We start from the raw sequence: 17,827 nt of genomic DNA on the forward strand, positions 1-17,827 counted from the left end.
AAATATTTCGAATCCTATTGTTAAGTTTATAGGGATATTTATTTGTGCCTTCAAAAGAAATATTGGGGCACTTATTGTGTCCTTTGATTATTTATTGGGACAAAAAAATGTGTATCTTTAAATTTATTTTTTGTCCCCAAATCAATGTTATGGGACACTTATTGTGTCTTTTGATTATGTATCGGGACAAAAAATGTGTAGGCTCAAAATTTATTTTATGTCCCCAAATTAATGTTATAGGGCACTTATTTGTGTCTTTTGCTTAAATATCGGGACACAAAATATGTATCCTCCATAATTCATTTTATGTCTCGAGATCAATATTATGAGACACTTATGTGTCTTAAGATGAACACATGAGGCACTTATTTTGACATTCAAAAGAAATTAGAGACACTATTATCCGTAGTATTAAAAATGTATGCTCTAAAATTATTATATAAATAAGTGTAAAAAAGACACTTATTGTACAAATACAATCATATCATATTCTTTTGGCTACAATAATACACAAAGTTAGCCTGCACCTTCAGATTGGCTACAAAGGATAGAATCAGTTACATCAAAAGCATCATCCTTGTCGAGGTCAGTCTCATATGATGAAAGCAGCCTTCTCTGCAACAATGGTATAATTGATAGGTTAAATGACATGTAGTCAAAATACATTTCACAGCTTCAATTAAAATCAAGACAGATATGATATTGACAAAGTAATAATTGATCATAACATAAAATAGCACAATAAATTAGGCGAATAATATATAGGGAATGCAGAGAGAGTATGAGCAAACCAGAAATTTGCCCTTGAACAAATAGTTTAATGCTCATGGTAATTTTGCACTTACATGATCCTCAAAATCACTACTAGCCAAATTGCTCGAGAGATTTCTCATCAACAATAGTACCTGTTTAAGAGACAAAGACAGAGATCATGAGATGTTATGAGCTTACACTTACCATATTTAAATGTCAATTCAGAGAAGAGAACTGGATTTCTTTGATCAAAGTAAAAGTAACACTGCATTTGCCGCTGAGATGCATGAGGGAGAGAGGAAGGTGCCATGTTTAGCGTTGTGACAATTATAGTTACTAATTAGAATTACCAACAGAGAATCCCACAAACTCAAACTTGAACTTCAATATTCTACTTTGTTAATCATATTAGATGCAGATAGGCTGCTAAGTGCCAAATAAAAGAACACATATAACTAAGATACAAAATATCTGAGATGATTGTTAAGGATTAGATAGTATAATCAACCAAAAATTAGTTTAGATGAAAACCAACAATAACTCAATAACAGAAAATACAGTAAACTAGTGACAAGTGGACAACATAGAGCAAAGCACCATTGCACGCTTTCATAGAGCATTCAAGAAAGACAGGGCTGAAACTAGTGAAGATACACTACAGCTCTAAAGGAATGTGCAAAAGTGACCTTCGTCTTCACAAGGTAAATTACCTACACACATTTCATTAAGAAAAGCATCTCACATACTTGTCGATTATACACTATTAAAACCTCTGCTTCTTGTTTCACTGACTAAATCAGGTCATAGTTTTGATTAGGTGATCAAATCCATTCGACTTCTAAAGAGGTTTCTAATCCTTAACTTCTAGAGGAATTTTGCAGCTACAAATGGATCAGAAGAATCAAGTTTAGAAAGCATACTGTCTCAATATCAATTGGGTCCATCTTCTTCAATTTATGCAAATGGCCAGTCACATTTGGGTCAAAGACACTGCCTATGAAACTGTACACTTGACCAAAATCAGGGAGAACTGCATTCAGAAAAAAAAATAGAGGTTAGTATATCCTTTAAAGCAATAAGACAGTAATAGGTCAGATACCAGTGTAGACTAAAAATTACAGTATAGCTTGGACAAAAGAGAAAGGTTAATGTAATCCAGCAAGATTGCAGACGGCAGAGTGAAGCATGTAATACGTAACAAGGCTAAAGTAGAAGTAGATAAGCAAGAAAACCAGATTCAAATATCAAATTAGCCTGCAGGTGCACATTAGCTAGAAGTTTAAATCGATGAATGAAAAGCAGAAGCAATTATAGTGCAGTATACATACACCTCAAGATGACCACTATCACAAGCAAAAATTACAGCACATAAAATATGACGAGTTTGAACTTCATTAACTTTTTTTTTATGCGGATTTCATAAAAATATGATTGACCATCTTATCAGTACTGGAATTGGAATTGATAATTACCTGAATAGATGATTAAAATCTTTTACTGCTTTAAACAGTAGACTATAAAAAAAATAAGCCAATAAGGCAGGTACTGCCTTCTCATCTCTTTTTCGAGTTGTATGCGAAAAATTGGTATTCTACAAGGGTTTCTCTGTCCAGCCAGGTATAGATGCAGTAGTTTCATTTCTTAGTATTGCAGAAGGATTAGGCCTCCTTCCGAATCCGTTATCAGGAACAGCAGCCGAGCCATGGAAGGATAGTCACTCTTGTGAAAGAACTGGAGCTTCAAAATAAAACAAAAAAAAAAGTTAGGTTTCTAAAGTTTGCCACTTTGAGCATGGTTAAATAGAAATCGAGCATACCAATTTTAGAAGCTTTCTATGGGTATGGATGAGAAACAATATATCAGCTGAGAAACAAAAAAAAACATATATATAACAGTAGATCATATATGTATATAAATATTTTCTCCTCCCTCTCATGTTTCACATTTTCCGTGTATAAATAAATTATACATTTCGTCATGATATATGTTACTAAAAACATGAAAATAAAAGACATGATTAGAAACTTCATAAATGCAGCATTGTAACCATGAACAGATCAGAAAGTAAATTAGGCTAAACAAAACGCACTCAGCAACAATCTAAGATCAAATAATTTAGAGCAAATATAATGGAAAATAAAACCATGACTTGTTGATTGCAAATTCAATAGTGGTATTCACACAGAACATAAACTGAATTCATCAAGATAATAACCCCAAGAGCATAATTCATAAACACCAATAGCATAAAACATAATATACAACATCATGTGTGAATGAGGTGTGAAGCTGTTACATAGAAAACTCATGGATGCAAATATACACATTAAAAATCAATATGATCATTGTAGTCTGTGGACAATAATCTTGAAGAAGAGGGTCACAACTAAACCACATAACTTAAGAAGACTTACTTTTGAGAAGCAAAAGGCATCTCAAGTGCAGGCTTGTCCCGAAGATCTATCTGAAACCAACCAAAAATGAAGATGAAAGTAAACAAACTATTCTCAGCTGCATTATAAACGAACAACCATATCAAGCAAAATATTCTAACAGATCATCTATTCATCAGGCCCTATCAAGTCCACCAAAGTCTTAAATTCAAAATGGTATACTGTTATTATCAAATTAAGGTTCTAGAGCAATATTCACTATAAACAATAGCTTTTGATATTCACCAATGCTTCCGAACTAACACCAAACTGACCAATCACACATAGGCAACACACTTAACAAAGTCATGAGTTATGAGAGGGAAAAGATTTGACAAATAAGTGGTAAAATCAGAGTTCAACCATAACGTGGGAATAATGTGATTGGGGACTTCACAAAACTAAATAGACAGAATTAAAGAGGGTAAAACACTAACAGGTGACGATTGTGCGATTGCTCTTCACCGTAGAAGACGCTTTTAATTTGGGGATACTGCAAATCGCAACAGTGGCTGAAAGCAGATGTTGGATATCGGCAGCGCACGTCGGCAGAAATCGGCCGCTCAGCAGTGACAACAGCGCAGCTGCGGGATGTCGGTTGGCGCAAGAGATGTGCTGCTCCAGGAGATATCGGCGGCACAATGGTGAAAAATTCAAAGGATTTTCAGATTTTGTATTTTTATGCTAACGTAGATTGGAAAATTAGTGTGATAAAGGAGAGAGTCGAGTGTGAGATAGGGCAATTGGTAGGTTTTGAGTGAAATTGAAAGAGATTTAAGACGTGGGAGTTCTTCCGCCAAAATGAGAGAGAAAACTGGAGTGCGCGAATCCTTCCGCCAAAAGATTTTAATTAGTGAAATTATTAACTATGTGCCTCTATATCTAATTAATATTTAATAAGTGTCCCAAAAATATATTTAGAGGCACTTGATAAAAAAGTGTCTCTACCTAAGTGCCTCAATATATCTTTTTTGTTGTAGTGCCTCATTCCAAACGTATGCGTTTGGTTCTCTTCACTCGAGCATGGCTAGCAGTCGTTGAGCTCGAGTTCATGGCCAAGCGAATTGTATGTACAAGCAACAGGAAATGAAAAGACAACTGCAAGAAACCAGTCCAAGAAAAGCCAAGTTAGGAGATGAAGTGGAATGAAAGGAGTTTGAGTATTTTTCGTTGGTGACTAGTTGAGAAAGCAACCGGACTTCGGATAAAAAATATTGATATGTCGCTTGGCAAAATTTAGGATTGAAAAAAAAAACGTTGTAGAGACATCATTACCTTAGACTGAAAGATCAAACTGTTTCCTCATATATAAGTGTTAATGAAGTATAGCTCATGACTAGCTAACAATTAGGATCAAAAGGTTCCAACGAACCCCATGTTTTCCCGAGTTTTATCTTGACAGGCAACGGAACTGCAATACACGAAAAGAAGAATTATTATTGAGAACAATATCTGCTTGAACATAACAATAATATAGGCTCAGAATACATAGAAAAGCAAGAATTGAGTTATTTTCTACATAAGTTTCTTTAGGGTAAGCCATGTCAGTGCACTTGATTATGAAATACGATTCATGTTTATCGAGAGTGAAGATTTTGGACTGACAATTTAGTGGATTTGGAGAGATTGAGAGCTGCTATAGTGTAACTCTCTTGTATGCATATACATTTAAACTTTTTGAGGCCAACCAATTTTCACCGTTTGAAGACATACACTTGCATATATGTAAAGGGAGGTAGTGAAGGAGCACCTTTACCGAAGCCAGGGAATTGTAGGCATTCCATGAATTAGACAAATGACAACAAACCTGATGAATTTTTTTAACACCATACCTAGAAGTGAGACGGCTCGTTCCATGCATGTTTGGAGCAACAACCCAGCCTCCTTTACAATTGAAGGATCAGCTTCCAGCACGAGTTCATCATGTACCTGACGTGACGGCCACAGACATGTCCATCAAACTCACAAGCTTCAGAGACAAATGCCCAAAAATAGCGGATAAAAAAGAAAAAAAAACCAAGATGTGAACCAATTAAGCATGAAAGGTACAATTTCACTACTGCCAGTAAGAGCGATAAATTGGAGGATATATTGATACAGAAATACATAAGCAAGCATAACATGTGGTACTTTTTCAACCAATTACCTGTAGAAGGATCCGACAGCGACCTTTAAGCAATTGAAATTTTTCGGCATCTATAAAACTTGGGGCAAATGCTTCAGAATCATCACCAATCACATCATGTAAGCATATCATCGCAATTTTTATTATGTCGGCAGCAGATCCCTAGAAACATAAAGTTGAAAGAAGTTAACATCTGAAACTAAAAACCCACTACCAGAATAGCAAGTATGTAAAATTTCACCAGCAAAAGAAATTCACCTGACATATAGAATTCACAGCTTGTCTCTGAGCTTTGGATTTTTCTTTACTGTTACCAAATTTAATATTTGATAAGAAACGTTTTCGTCCCTTAAGGGTCTTTACATAACTGCAGCAGAAAGGATCTTGTTATTACAAGAGGGAAAAATATGATGAGAGAATATATACATATACTTGAAATAAGAGTTAGATAAATCTATATGAAAGTATTGCAGCTAAGAAAAAATCGTTCGGCAGTAAGAAACATTTTTTCATCAATATTAGTTTGCCTCACCCTTTCTTATGGCAAGATGTAACTGCTTCCTGAAGCCAGGACGCAACCCCAGGGAACGATTTCTTGAAGTTTTGAATTCTTTCCGCAGCTTCATCTGCACTGCAGTCCAACTGTTCTGCCAGTGTGTTTGGCCCCATGCCATAGAGGATTCCATAAACCAGTCTCTTTGTTCGCTCTCGATCTTGTGAGCTCACACTAGACTCATGTTTCTCACTCCATTTTGCGGCAATCATGGTAAAGACATCAGCCTGGGGACTAGTTAGCAGCTCAATCAATGAATAATCTTTTGAGAAATGGGCCATAAGTCTCAGCTCTATCTGGCAATAATCTGCAGTTAAAAGTACCCAATCGTCCTGCAACAAGATAACAAAGTAGAAGATGCATATGAATATACTGTGGCATAACTCCTGACTCGTGAAAGAATAAGCACAAAGACATCTTGAGTTTGAGAATCTAATGCAACTTTACCTGAGTAGGAACAAAGAAATCACGAGCATTGATTTTATAGTGGCTGGCACAAGATTCCCCATCAACTTCATTTGTTTTGAACTCAACCATATGCTCAACACACTGTGCCCAGTTCACATAGATCAAACGCAGCATAATACATTATGACTTTTGTGATAAGAATAAAAACAATACATGAAAAGGAAATGCCACAACAAACAAACCTGGAGGTTAGGCTCCTCCATTGACAGTCGGCCAGTTGCTGTTGATGTCTGGAGCCAACGACCATGCAGAGTGTACTTCTGGGCCCTCACAGAGAGCCTAGCAAGTGAACAAATTGATCCCAAAGTAGAATTGAAGAGCTTAGACAATGTCCGATGCTCCTTGATAACTGGGACTATAAGATGCTCGTCCCTGAAATAGAGCAAAATTTTGTTAGGCCCACAAACTATAGGGAATCTAGATCAGTGATTGAAAATTGTGATGTACGCAATTGTGCCAGGATTGCATCAGCAAGGCTCAGCTAACCATTAGTACCTGAGCAGTTCCAGACAATGTTTGTCAGTGCTGTGGTGGTTCTTCCCTTCGTAACCTTCAGGCATGGGCAGATTCAAATGTTCATAGAGAATATTTGCTATATCAGCAGGCATTGATAATGAGAATGTCTTGCCAGCTAATCTGTAAGCTTCCTTCTCCAGCAACTTCAGTTTTTTTCCAAGCACCTGCCTCGCTCTAAGGCATCCTTCCATGTCGACACCAATTCCCAATATCTCCATATCAGCAAGAATATTGACCTACAAGTAAATCACTTAGCAAGTATTACATAGAAACCTAAAGTTTTTTTCTTTTTTTCAAAGAAAGAAACACTACAAATGGAGACCCGGTATACTTGACAGAACCTGGATTAAACAAGAAGTAAAATATATAGCAGGAAAAAAGTTCGAAAGAAAACAAGACAGAAGAAAGCAAAAACAATGCCTTTATATCTGAATCCTTTCAACTTTCTGGATAAAAACCATATTAGATAATGCCATCGTTTACCATTTGGATTGAAAGTAAAATCATAAATTAAGTTGCTCTTTTCCAAGTTTAACAGTCCATAGGAGCTGTGCCTGTGTATGGATATGTTATTTATGTTTTGAAATATGGTTAACTTTTTCCTCTGATGGCAATATAGGATCCCTTACCAATCGAACTTCAACGGTTATAAGTGGTTCAATTAGTTCTTCAGAGTGTAGTAATTTCCATAGAATAGAAGACAAAGCTCGAGTTTGTGCGACTCTGCGGCAGCATCCATTATGTGCAGCTCTCCGCGTCTGATCTTTCCATCTACCACTACGGTTAGTGGATGCAGCAGCATCGCTGGATAACCTCCTTTTAGCTTCCTGTCAAGACTGTAACTTGAGAGACTGTTTCTGACAACTAAAAATCACCAGAACTATTATGATGAAATTTAAATATTTGTATATATATCAATATTTCTATAGCTATTGTCCATCTTTGTATTAATAAAACCAAACCAATATCAGAATTGGACTGCTGTAGAATCACACCCTAGAAGTGACACAAGACATTTACTACAGTATTTGAGAATAAAAACAAATTTATTTTCTTAAAAACACCACATCCAATTCATAAACAGAACCAAAAGAGCAACAAAATTACCTTTTCCAGATTAGGAGAAGAACTTTTCTCCTCATCAGGCGAAAGAATCCATGCTACGACACACAGATCAATTGCATTCCTCACATGAGCAGGAGAAAACATAAAATATGAATTGTCTATAAGATCCAAACCCAAACTTTTGATTCCTCCATGTGGGGTGCTAAACTTGTGGACAGAAGCAGCAGGGCGCTTTAGCACCTGAATTTGAACTTTTAAGTTCCAAGTGAACTTCCTGACATCCATTTTCCCCATTATAGCCCCAAACCTAGTCCATCTCTTCTTGGCAATCTCCACCTGCATATTTAGCGGTAGAACATCCTTGCTGCCCATAGAATGATCATCTTGTTTGCTGTTATAGCGGGATATGTCCTTTGGAATACTTAAGTAATACACTGGAGAATCCTCCCAGCAGATGGCTATGCCATGTATCTCAAATGGAGTAGTAGAGTTCAGTTCAGATTTTTTAGTAAAATGTATATCAAAAAAGAACTCAGTAGTAGCATCCAATAGATCCAAAAAAGAATCGACTCCGCCAGGAATACTAATTACACTGACAGGACCCTTTTCTAGCTTGTTTACCCTGCTTCCCATGCATATATTTTTATTTTCGGGCAGCTGTTCTCCAACATGATCAATATTCTCTGTTAACTGACGCTTAACGCCACCAATATCTGTTGATGGATCAGGAGCGAACCCTTTTGGATTACTGGTGCAGTTATTAGTAATATGTATCTTTCCATTAACGGGATTAGTAGTGTGTTCAATCAACACACATTTTTCCAAATGCATTTTACCACCTGCATTTCCTGCTGAATTTTCCTCAACTGAACCAGCTGGTAGAGGGTCTATAGGTTGGTCTCCCTCAACACGTCTGACGACAACCGATGGAGAGTCTAAAATGTTCTTAGAATGCTGAAGGAAAGCATAGCTACTTGTAGACTCCTCTTCTGACGATGATGCAGGCTCTTTTCGAGGGGCCTCTAATGGCCGAGAGAGCTGAGAAACATCAAGTCCAAGAGACTTGAAGGCAGAGAATGCAGCAACCCTTGCCTCTTCAGCCTTTTCAAGAACTATTTTCCGAGCACCATTTTTAATCTTCTTGGCAACTCCCATTTGTATTTTCCTTTGTGCGGCACCCTCCATGTCTACCATAAGTAATTGATCCATATTAGCCTATGACTAGTACACCATGTGAACCATATATACTGAAAACCGAAGTTAAAATATCAAAGATATTCATGAACCCACCAGAGGCCAAACAAATATATATATATATATATATATATATATATATATATATATATATATATATAACTTACCCTGACCACTCCATGAAGAAGATTCAAAAAGCGCTTTGGCAATTTCAGGAATTGAAGCTTCAGCAATGGCTTGAGGTGTTCGTAAACCAGCCCTATAGAGTGCTCTAGCTCGGGAACCCTAAATATCCAAGAAGCAGTTAAGAAATCAAATCTAAATTTACATTATTTCAATAAGAAGCAGTTCACACACCTTAATAAAAGGAATGGCAGTAAGTTCTACAATCTCTGCTCTAACTCCAAATGAAACACGATGTTGGAATTTGGCGACTAAACTTTCAAGGTCATGCCAACCAAGCCTTTCACAGAACACTGAAACCATTGATGCAAACCTTCCAGCATTTTCTTGTAAGGCCTGAACCATGCCTCTGGCAACTTTAAAACCTTCACAAACTTCACCAACAGGTACTTCCTATTTGTCCAGCATCACAAAATTCTATCATTACACATGGACCCAACTTGATAACAGCATAGGAGAAAGTAACTTGCTAGTTTAAATTATACATAAGTATAAACAATGGTCAATAATTCAGCTACTACAAACTTAATAAGATGAAATGATAAGATTGAGGAAAGAAAAAATAAGTACTCCGGAGAGGTTGCCTTCTTTACCAGCCTTAGGCCGGGGAAAAGAGAGAAATATAATACTCCCTCCGTCCATGAAAGAACTTCCTAGGAGGGAGTGGCACGAGTTTTAAGAAAAATGTTGTTGAGTGTATTGAGAGTAGAGAAAAAATTGTTTAGTGTATTGAGAGTGGTAAAAATGTGTTATAATTAATATTGGGAGTTGTGAAAAAGTGAAAAGTAAGTAATTATAAGTGGTGGGGTATAGTCCAAAAATAGGTAAGAAGTTTTTTTGTGGACGTCCCAAAAAGGAAAGATAGGAAATTCTTTTGTGGACGGAGAGAGTATATACAGATATTGCATAAGCATAACAAATAGTAGGTACAGTCAAAACATGGTTGATTGTCCCATGGCATAAAACAAGTTTACCTGCACAAGCCGGGCCAAGATAAGAGCAATATAGAACCGTTTACACATTCTAAGCATTTGCTCATCCGAGAGCACGCCATGGGTTAACGTCCCAGGTTTGTGATCATATTTTCCCTGCAAGCTTTTGCCACTATCCCTGGATCTGTGCAGAAATCTAGAAGGCGCGCCATGAGCCATACGCATCAGAAAAGGTTCTTTTACTCCAACTCGGTTGCCAACAGACTGCATTAAAAAATATATATGAGAGATTCATCGAACAACTGTTGAAGAAGCAAGAAGCTATAAGCAGCTTGGTCTATCATCCTGAAAAACATCAGACAAATAAAAGCAGTTCGTCCCTGTTGACAGTAAATTTAGGGAACCATATGGCAGACTCTCATAATTTCTACTAGGAAAAGTTCAATGAGACTAAACCTCCTTTCAGTGGTATCTGTCTTGCAACTGAAGTTAATATGAATAATGAATCATTGTCTAAATTGATATGAATGTAATGATTGGTAAAGATAAGAGAACAAATAAACATATCAAAATATAATTGGAAAATTAGTACAAATGCGCATATGATTTAGCATGTTTCCAATGGAAAGAACAGCTAAAAGAAAAACACTTAATGTGAAACAGGGCTACGATATGCTGTGTAACTTTGTACGACCACTCCAGAACTACAACCAAAATTTCTTCTGGGGTACCATAACAGAAGAGGAGATATAGTGAAAGTACCTGGTCTAAAGAAGATAACTGCATGTATCTTTCATAGTACAGTTCCCAATCTGGTTCCACATCTACATTAATGGGAGTTACCAAGTATACCAAATGCAAGTCTGAAGCTAGAACAAAACCTTCTCTTGCTCTCATGAGATCGTCCAGCACAATCTACACAGGATCCAAAGTTAGTTGATTGCCTACATCATCTGCTCTATAAATACGCTCAACATGGTATATGTTGATACTAAAATCAATTATTTAAAAAAACATGTGGAGTGCGCAGGTCAAAGTTACCAATCTACGAGTTATAGATAAAAAAAAAAATATGAATCTGCACTTCAGAAATGAAGAAAGGATAAAGATATTTACAAGTGATTCTTCTGGACAGAGAGAACTGCCAAATGATGCACGTCCAAGGGGTGTAGTGGTGTATAACTTAGTTTCATCACTCCATTCGAGGAACTTTCTATGGCATAACCATCGAAGAGAATCTTGTGCTGATTTCACCACGTCTTCAAAGGGTTTCGTTGAATTGAGAAGAGTACATCTTACATATCGATGAATATCATTGGCAGTTTGAACAATTCCTCCAGCAACAACCTCAAGTATTGCATGGGTCATACCGTTCCTATCTTCTGACAAACATGAGTGAAGTGGAGGACAACTATCATTAAGAAGTGCCAATATTTTCTTGGCTTCCTCTGGCTTGCATATTAGTACCTGTTGAATCATTTAAATAGCGTTACTGATGAATTAATGTAATAAAAGAAACACAAATTGACTTTGTTTGCAAGCTTCATTAAAAATAGAACTACTCATCTCCAGTTGAGTTGAAACAAAAGGTGATTGACTATGAGCGAGAGGAAAGAGAGTAAAAGAGTAGAAAAATCTAACAAATAATTGGGATAATAAAGAGAATAAGAAAATAGGCTTACGCTCTCCCCCTTTGTGTCTATGCCAGTCCGACCTGCTCGTCCAGCCATCTGTCGGTACCTCGTCCCATCAATAAAATCACGACCGATGCGTGGTTGTCTGAAAATGACTCTCCGAGCAGGCAGATTAACCCCAGCTGCTAGAGTTGAAGTAGCAGTCAAGACACGTACAAGTCCCTTGCGGTAACACATTTCAACAGTCTCTCTTTCCTCAACCTTTTCTAGAAATGATGAACCGCAATAAGCTTATATAATGAATTTTCTTAATAATCTAAAGTTAGCAACATTTATCTTAACAACAAACAATATAATAGGATTTGTAGCTCACAGACCGTAAGCCCAGCATGATGGTAGGCAACACCAAAAGGAAGAGTTTCGTTAAGTATAGGATCCAACCCAGCAGGAGATCTTCGCAACGAATCAATAGCAAAAGCAATATCAAAAGGCTCGCCTTGCTCACCGCGAGGGTTCACACAAAATCCCTTGAGATACTTTGCAATATGCTTTGCAGTTGATTCACAACCTTTCCGACTAGAACAAAATATTAGCACCGAGTGACCCTCTTGGACAACCTAATGAATCAACATCTCAGAACTAGTCACCTTGAAGAAAGAAAATACTTGCAAAAAATCAAAGGTAAGAGCAAACCTCATTGCAGAGTTCAACTATATGATCCGGATCTTTACCACCCAGTGCAGCCACCTTTGGAATGGTCCTAACAATTTCCATTTCTTTGTTGTATATCGTGCTCTCAATTTTGATGAATTCTTCCAATGGAACAGGTCGAAATTCTGTCTCATAAAGAGCTGCCTAAAATAGATCAAATTCATTCATTAGACATTTAGGACCTCGATCGAAAAAGAGTAACTGTAAAACATATGAGATGGATTTTGCTAAAAAAACTGCAAGCAAGATTAGAATTACGCTTTCCCAAAATGTAAATACTTTAATGTAACATCAGTAAGTCATCTCAAGGTTTATATCGCCCAAAAGAGATCTCGAATGTGCATTCTTTAAACAAATACAAGAAAACTACAATGATCGTATCTTCATTGTCTGACCATAGTTTTGGGGCGAAATCACATTTTTGGTCACATTGGATGGGAAGGAAGTCCTAAACCTAGCCTTGACTGTCACAAGTTTCTCACCATACAAAACGTTTGTAAAGTGTTAAAATAGGACTAAGTTTAAAATCTAGTAATCCAAAAATTAAAAGGTGGTGTGGCTGGCCCTTCTACCCCATGGAATAAGAAATGCAATTCTCCCTACGTTAATATAATCCAGTGTTTATCCATCACAGGAAACGATTATGAATATTCCTGATTGACTCAATCCAATTTTATAATAAGATAAGTCTCCAGCAATGCAGTAAAACAACGGATTAAATAGAATTGCAGATCTTGACAACATTGCCATACAATTGCGTTAGGCTGCAAAGCTAATTGATTAAAAAGATTGACAATGATATGAACAAACTACATATGAACTTGATCATAAAATACTTACTTGAAGCCAATCAGCAACTGCAGACACATTTGGCAGCGTTGCACTCATTCCAATGATTTGGAGGCCACGAGCAGCATCGGACTTCCCACTGCTCGACCCTGAATTTTCACCACTAGAAGACTCGACATTGCCTTCACCGGCTGCGTAGCGAAGCTTAGTCAACAATAGTTCCAAAAGATAACCCCTGCTTTGATCACCAACCTGCCATTATTGATTATAACCACCCAGATATACGAATTAGAATTATGTTAATATATATGATATGCTGCAGATGACACTCCAATGAAACCCAAATGCAACGTGAATACCATGTGCAGTTCATCAATCACAATGGTGCCAAGTTCTGACAAGCGACCCTCTTCAAGTAACCTATTAATCAATGAGTTTGCTTTCTCGATAGTGCAGACAGCGACAGATGTATCCTTCGGAAGAGAACCACCACCCTGATTTCCATAAAAACTACGAACATGCTTACCAACTGGTTCTAGAAGAACTTCGAGATGTTCAGCCTACATATTTCCGAAAAAAGATTAGATTATCAGCACCAGGGAACGAGGTAGCAAGACAGTTCCCTAAAAGCACAAAAACTCAGTACCTTTTCTGAACAGATAGACACATATGGAAGCACAAGAAGTGCAATTTTTCCAGTTGCTAGAACCCTCCGTAGCATTAGTATCTCCGCGACGAAACTTTTACCAGCACTATGACAACCAAAGAGAAGATTGTAAATGGCGATTAGAGCAACCATAGATATGAGATATAATAAGACCCTGATGAAAAGAACCAATCCAAGAAAAATACATAGATAACTTTAAATAGCTCAAGTTGTGCCACAACTGAGCCAAATCTATGGATATGGAAAAACTATTTCGAGATATGAAAGTCAAGAGCCATTCCTTTCCTTCTGATTCATAAGATATAACAACAGCAAAGGCATCAATGATGATGACATAGCGTAAACATGTTCTCTACTTCTCTTCATGCAACAGATGATGTGCATTACAATTTGCATCCAAAGTCAAGTTTACATTGGCTGTCACAAATCTGTGATACAGTTGCTACTTCAAGACCTTAATTGTTCACCTTGCACCACATCTACGACTGAGAAGTGCTGAATGTTGTGAATGCATATTTCTCAAATATCATGTATACAATTATACTTATAAAGAACTAGAAAACATGATGTAGTAAAAGTAAACTGAGCTTATGCATACAAATGTCGTGCTCGAAAAACTTTTGGAGATGATTATGTGAAAGCCAAAGTGTAGCTGTATATATTGGGTCAATATCAACAAAAACAAAATGGCCAAATAAACTGAACAGCTAGAAAGAGATAAGGAGAAAGTTTTCACAGATTTCCCATGAAACCTAATCAAAATCTGTATATAACAGATGAGTTTTAGCAGAGAAAACATAATCAGCATGACACACACACACACACACACACACACATATATATATGTATGTATAGTTGTATACATGGAGAAAATCGCAAAAAATACAAGTATTTGTGAAAGCTTATAATTTTCAAACATAATTACCTTGTGGATGCACAGTAAACAAGATTTCGATTATGCAATACACCCTCCACTTGGAGGCAGTCAACCTGAAAAATAACTTAGTTCAATCATTAAACAAGAAAAACACTACAGAAAACTTGCATAATTGCTTAATTTGAACCTCGGCATATATTACAGCAAAATAGTGAACTTGTTTGATTGTCTAATATGAAAAGCCTAACTCTCTCTATAAAGCATATTGCATAATAGCATCACATCCAGCTAAACTAGTCAACCTTCAGAAACATAATATTGGCTACAAGGTTCTGATAAAAGAAGGCAATTAATGCTTGAAAAGGTTAGATGTTTTATCATAGCTGCTAAAATATTTTCTTTGGTTGAGAGTAAAGCGTGTAATAGATCACGTGCAAAAAATGAATACATTCCCCAGTTTCATTGATAGGACCTATGAACCAATTCAAAAGGTGGACATAAATAGCTTAAGGGTGGTAGGGTTACCTGCCAGGGGTACAACTTTGATATGCCCTTTTTGTAGTATATTTGGCATATTTCAAGAGGAAGCCAATTACTGAGATCCAAACACCCCTTCACCAAAGAACTTGCAGGAGTGCAATCACTTTTGAGTTCATTAGCAACAACCCTTTTATAATCACTATTCGGTGTAATGTATGCAACATCATGGATGTTCTCCTTCAAATCTTCAACACTCCTTTTCGAATTGATTTGATCTTTGGAGCTACTGCACGTGAGAGTATAGCACTGGGAATTGCGTTGATTGATAGAGACAAGTGTCTCTTTGGTTGTTAAAATGTCAGGTTTGGTTTTATTAGCATCAGCTGGTATCTCCTTGTCAAGATGTTTAGCCTCCAAACTGAAATCAAAGTGCTTCACAGGAAGTGGTGAAACCTCCTTGTCCAGATGCATCCCCGGTGAGCCCATGGCAGAACCAGCACGAAAATCAGAAACTGAATGTGTAACTCCATCCCGAGCACTATTTAACAGATGAACACAACCTCTGTCTTTCACATTGTTTGAATTACGAGTACTGAAATCCACTTTTAAAGCCTCATTAGTCTCAGCGACATGAGAAGAAAGATCAGCATTAGGATTAGTAATCCCATCAGCAACTAGAATTGCTTCATTCCAAAATGCATCCCCGGGAGAGAACGATGAGCTTCCTCGTGTTGACTGGGGAGTTTCTCGCGCTCCAAGTTTAGATGGGAAAGAAGCAGGTGTTTCACATTCAGCTGTACTAAGAGCAGTTATGTTATTGCATTTTCTCAAACTTGGTTGTGCAACATCCTGTCAACATTTAAGATGTAGTTAGTGAATATCTCTGTAAGAGATATATCTGCCACTTACGAAAAGATAAATACCTTCTCCAGATGATTAAAACCAATATCCGCAGGTCCCTCAGCATTTTTTAGCCGGCCGCCCTTGGGAGAGGAAAAGGATTCATTTTGAGTTTTGGATGGATTCTCGCAATGCCTCCTCCCGGAGGTTTCCTCCTCTAGCTGAAGGGCTGATGGGCGGCTACAATGTCTTTTATCTGCAATCTCTTTAGTTTCTGAAGGCAAATTTACACTACTCTGTAGCCCACTGCACATGAGAAGTTCTAGATTCTCAGAAACAGGGACAGAAAAAGTGCCACTCATGCATGAGGGCAACGACAACTCACTAGAAATACATGGACGTGCAAAACTGTTGATCAAATTCAAAGGTAATAAAGAAAATCCAACAAAACCATGAATGAGTAAAAAGAGGATAAGTACTACCCGCAGTACAATGACAATAAACTATTGGTAAACTGCTTGAGGTTAGAGCTCCGCCCAAGGGCCCCCATTACAGAGGAATCTTTTCGAGCACCTTCTACAGCATTGTTAGCTATAACAGACAAAGATTCATTTTCCATTGTCGGAGCAGCTCCGGATGCTTCAGAACATTGTGGCCGCCAGTGGAGAGCACCCTCATTGTCATCTTTAGACAATAAGCGATCCGCCTCCAAAATCAAATTCCTCTTTACTGGAATCGGCCTCGTCTTCTCATCCGAAGCAGAGTTAACACACTTAGCAGGTGAGGTCTCCAAATAGCTCACCAAAGACCCTTTGGCATTAGGTGAACATTCAATTTGGGTTTTCGCTTCTTTTTCTGGTCTATCAGATTTCGACGCTGGTGACACAAATTTTCTCTTCTTTTTGGATGAAAAGAACTGCAGATTGCAAAAAAAAAAATTAAAATCAAATCGAATAGAGTGAGACCTGAGAAGAAAGGGCGACTGATAACCGAATTCACACTATATTTTGCAAATTCCATTTTTAGAAAGAAAAAAAAATTAACAGCAAAACCCAGATTCATAAACCCCCGATAAATAATATCAATAATCATGATTCAACCCGTTCGAGCTGAAAACATTGAAATGCAAATACATGAAAGGGGATAGAACTGAAACCTGGTCGATACGGGCACGAGTAGAATCGGAGTCCATGGCACTCTTTCGTGCCTCTGAGGTGATTTTGAGATTACACTTTCTTCTCTGTTCCGTCTGTTTGATTGAATTGAATTTTTTTCAAATGGGGAGTGCCTCTGTGTGTGTGTATTTATCGAGAGCGAGAGTGAGTGAGGGATGGAGGGAGAGGGAGATCAGAAAGGTGGCATTCAAAAAACTTTTGATATTTGCAAATAAGTCCTCTAACTTTCTCTTGTTTGGGTTTGGCCTCATTACTTCGCTCATCGAAACACATTTCATCATTTACCTCGTTTATAGACTACGAGGTTTTAGAGTGTAACTTTCCTCCTCATCTGAATATATAAACGCAACTCAATTGATAAGATGTTTTTTTCATCTAATGTTTAATAGATAAAAATATACTCTTGATTGATTATTTGTTGACATTAACATCG

General features: G+C 37.3%; 2 protein-coding genes across 2 annotated transcripts in view; one reads left to right on the top strand and one right to left on the bottom strand.

The window, feature by feature from the left end:
- Positions 1-17,827, top strand: part of LOC131015234 (probable glycosyltransferase At3g07620) — a 1,181,237-nt gene that overhangs the window by 998,548 nt on the left and 164,862 nt on the right. The window lies entirely within an intron of this gene.
- Positions 407-17,551, bottom strand: LOC131015201 (helicase and polymerase-containing protein TEBICHI). Its single transcript, XM_057943476.1, has 33 exons — positions 17,376-17,551; positions 16,702-17,135; positions 16,303-16,525; positions 15,425-16,228; positions 14,948-15,012; positions 14,002-14,107; positions 13,715-13,915; positions 13,407-13,607; positions 12,549-12,710; positions 12,233-12,472; positions 11,904-12,116; positions 11,338-11,688; positions 10,984-11,136; positions 10,264-10,485; positions 9,464-9,682; positions 9,274-9,391; positions 7,955-9,099; positions 7,477-7,674; positions 6,827-7,083; positions 6,514-6,703; positions 6,311-6,412; positions 5,843-6,195; positions 5,569-5,677; positions 5,332-5,472; positions 5,018-5,114; positions 4,461-4,596; positions 4,134-4,283; positions 3,623-4,015; positions 3,168-3,217; positions 2,226-2,490; positions 1,674-1,783; positions 846-905; positions 407-615 (listed from the first exon to the last, which is right to left on the bottom strand). The coding sequence occupies exons 1-26, from the start codon at positions 17,409-17,411 to the stop codon at positions 4,526-4,528; spliced, it is 6,411 nt and encodes a 2,136-aa protein (XP_057799459.1). The 5' UTR covers positions 17,412-17,551; the 3' UTR covers positions 407-615; positions 846-905; positions 1,674-1,783; positions 2,226-2,490; positions 3,168-3,217; positions 3,623-4,015; positions 4,134-4,283; positions 4,461-4,525.

Source organism: Salvia miltiorrhiza, chromosome 3 (genome assembly GCF_028751815.1).
Source record: "Salvia miltiorrhiza cultivar Shanhuang (shh) chromosome 3, IMPLAD_Smil_shh, whole genome shotgun sequence".
NCBI classification, from domain to species: Eukaryota; Viridiplantae; Streptophyta; class Magnoliopsida; order Lamiales; family Lamiaceae; genus Salvia; species Salvia miltiorrhiza.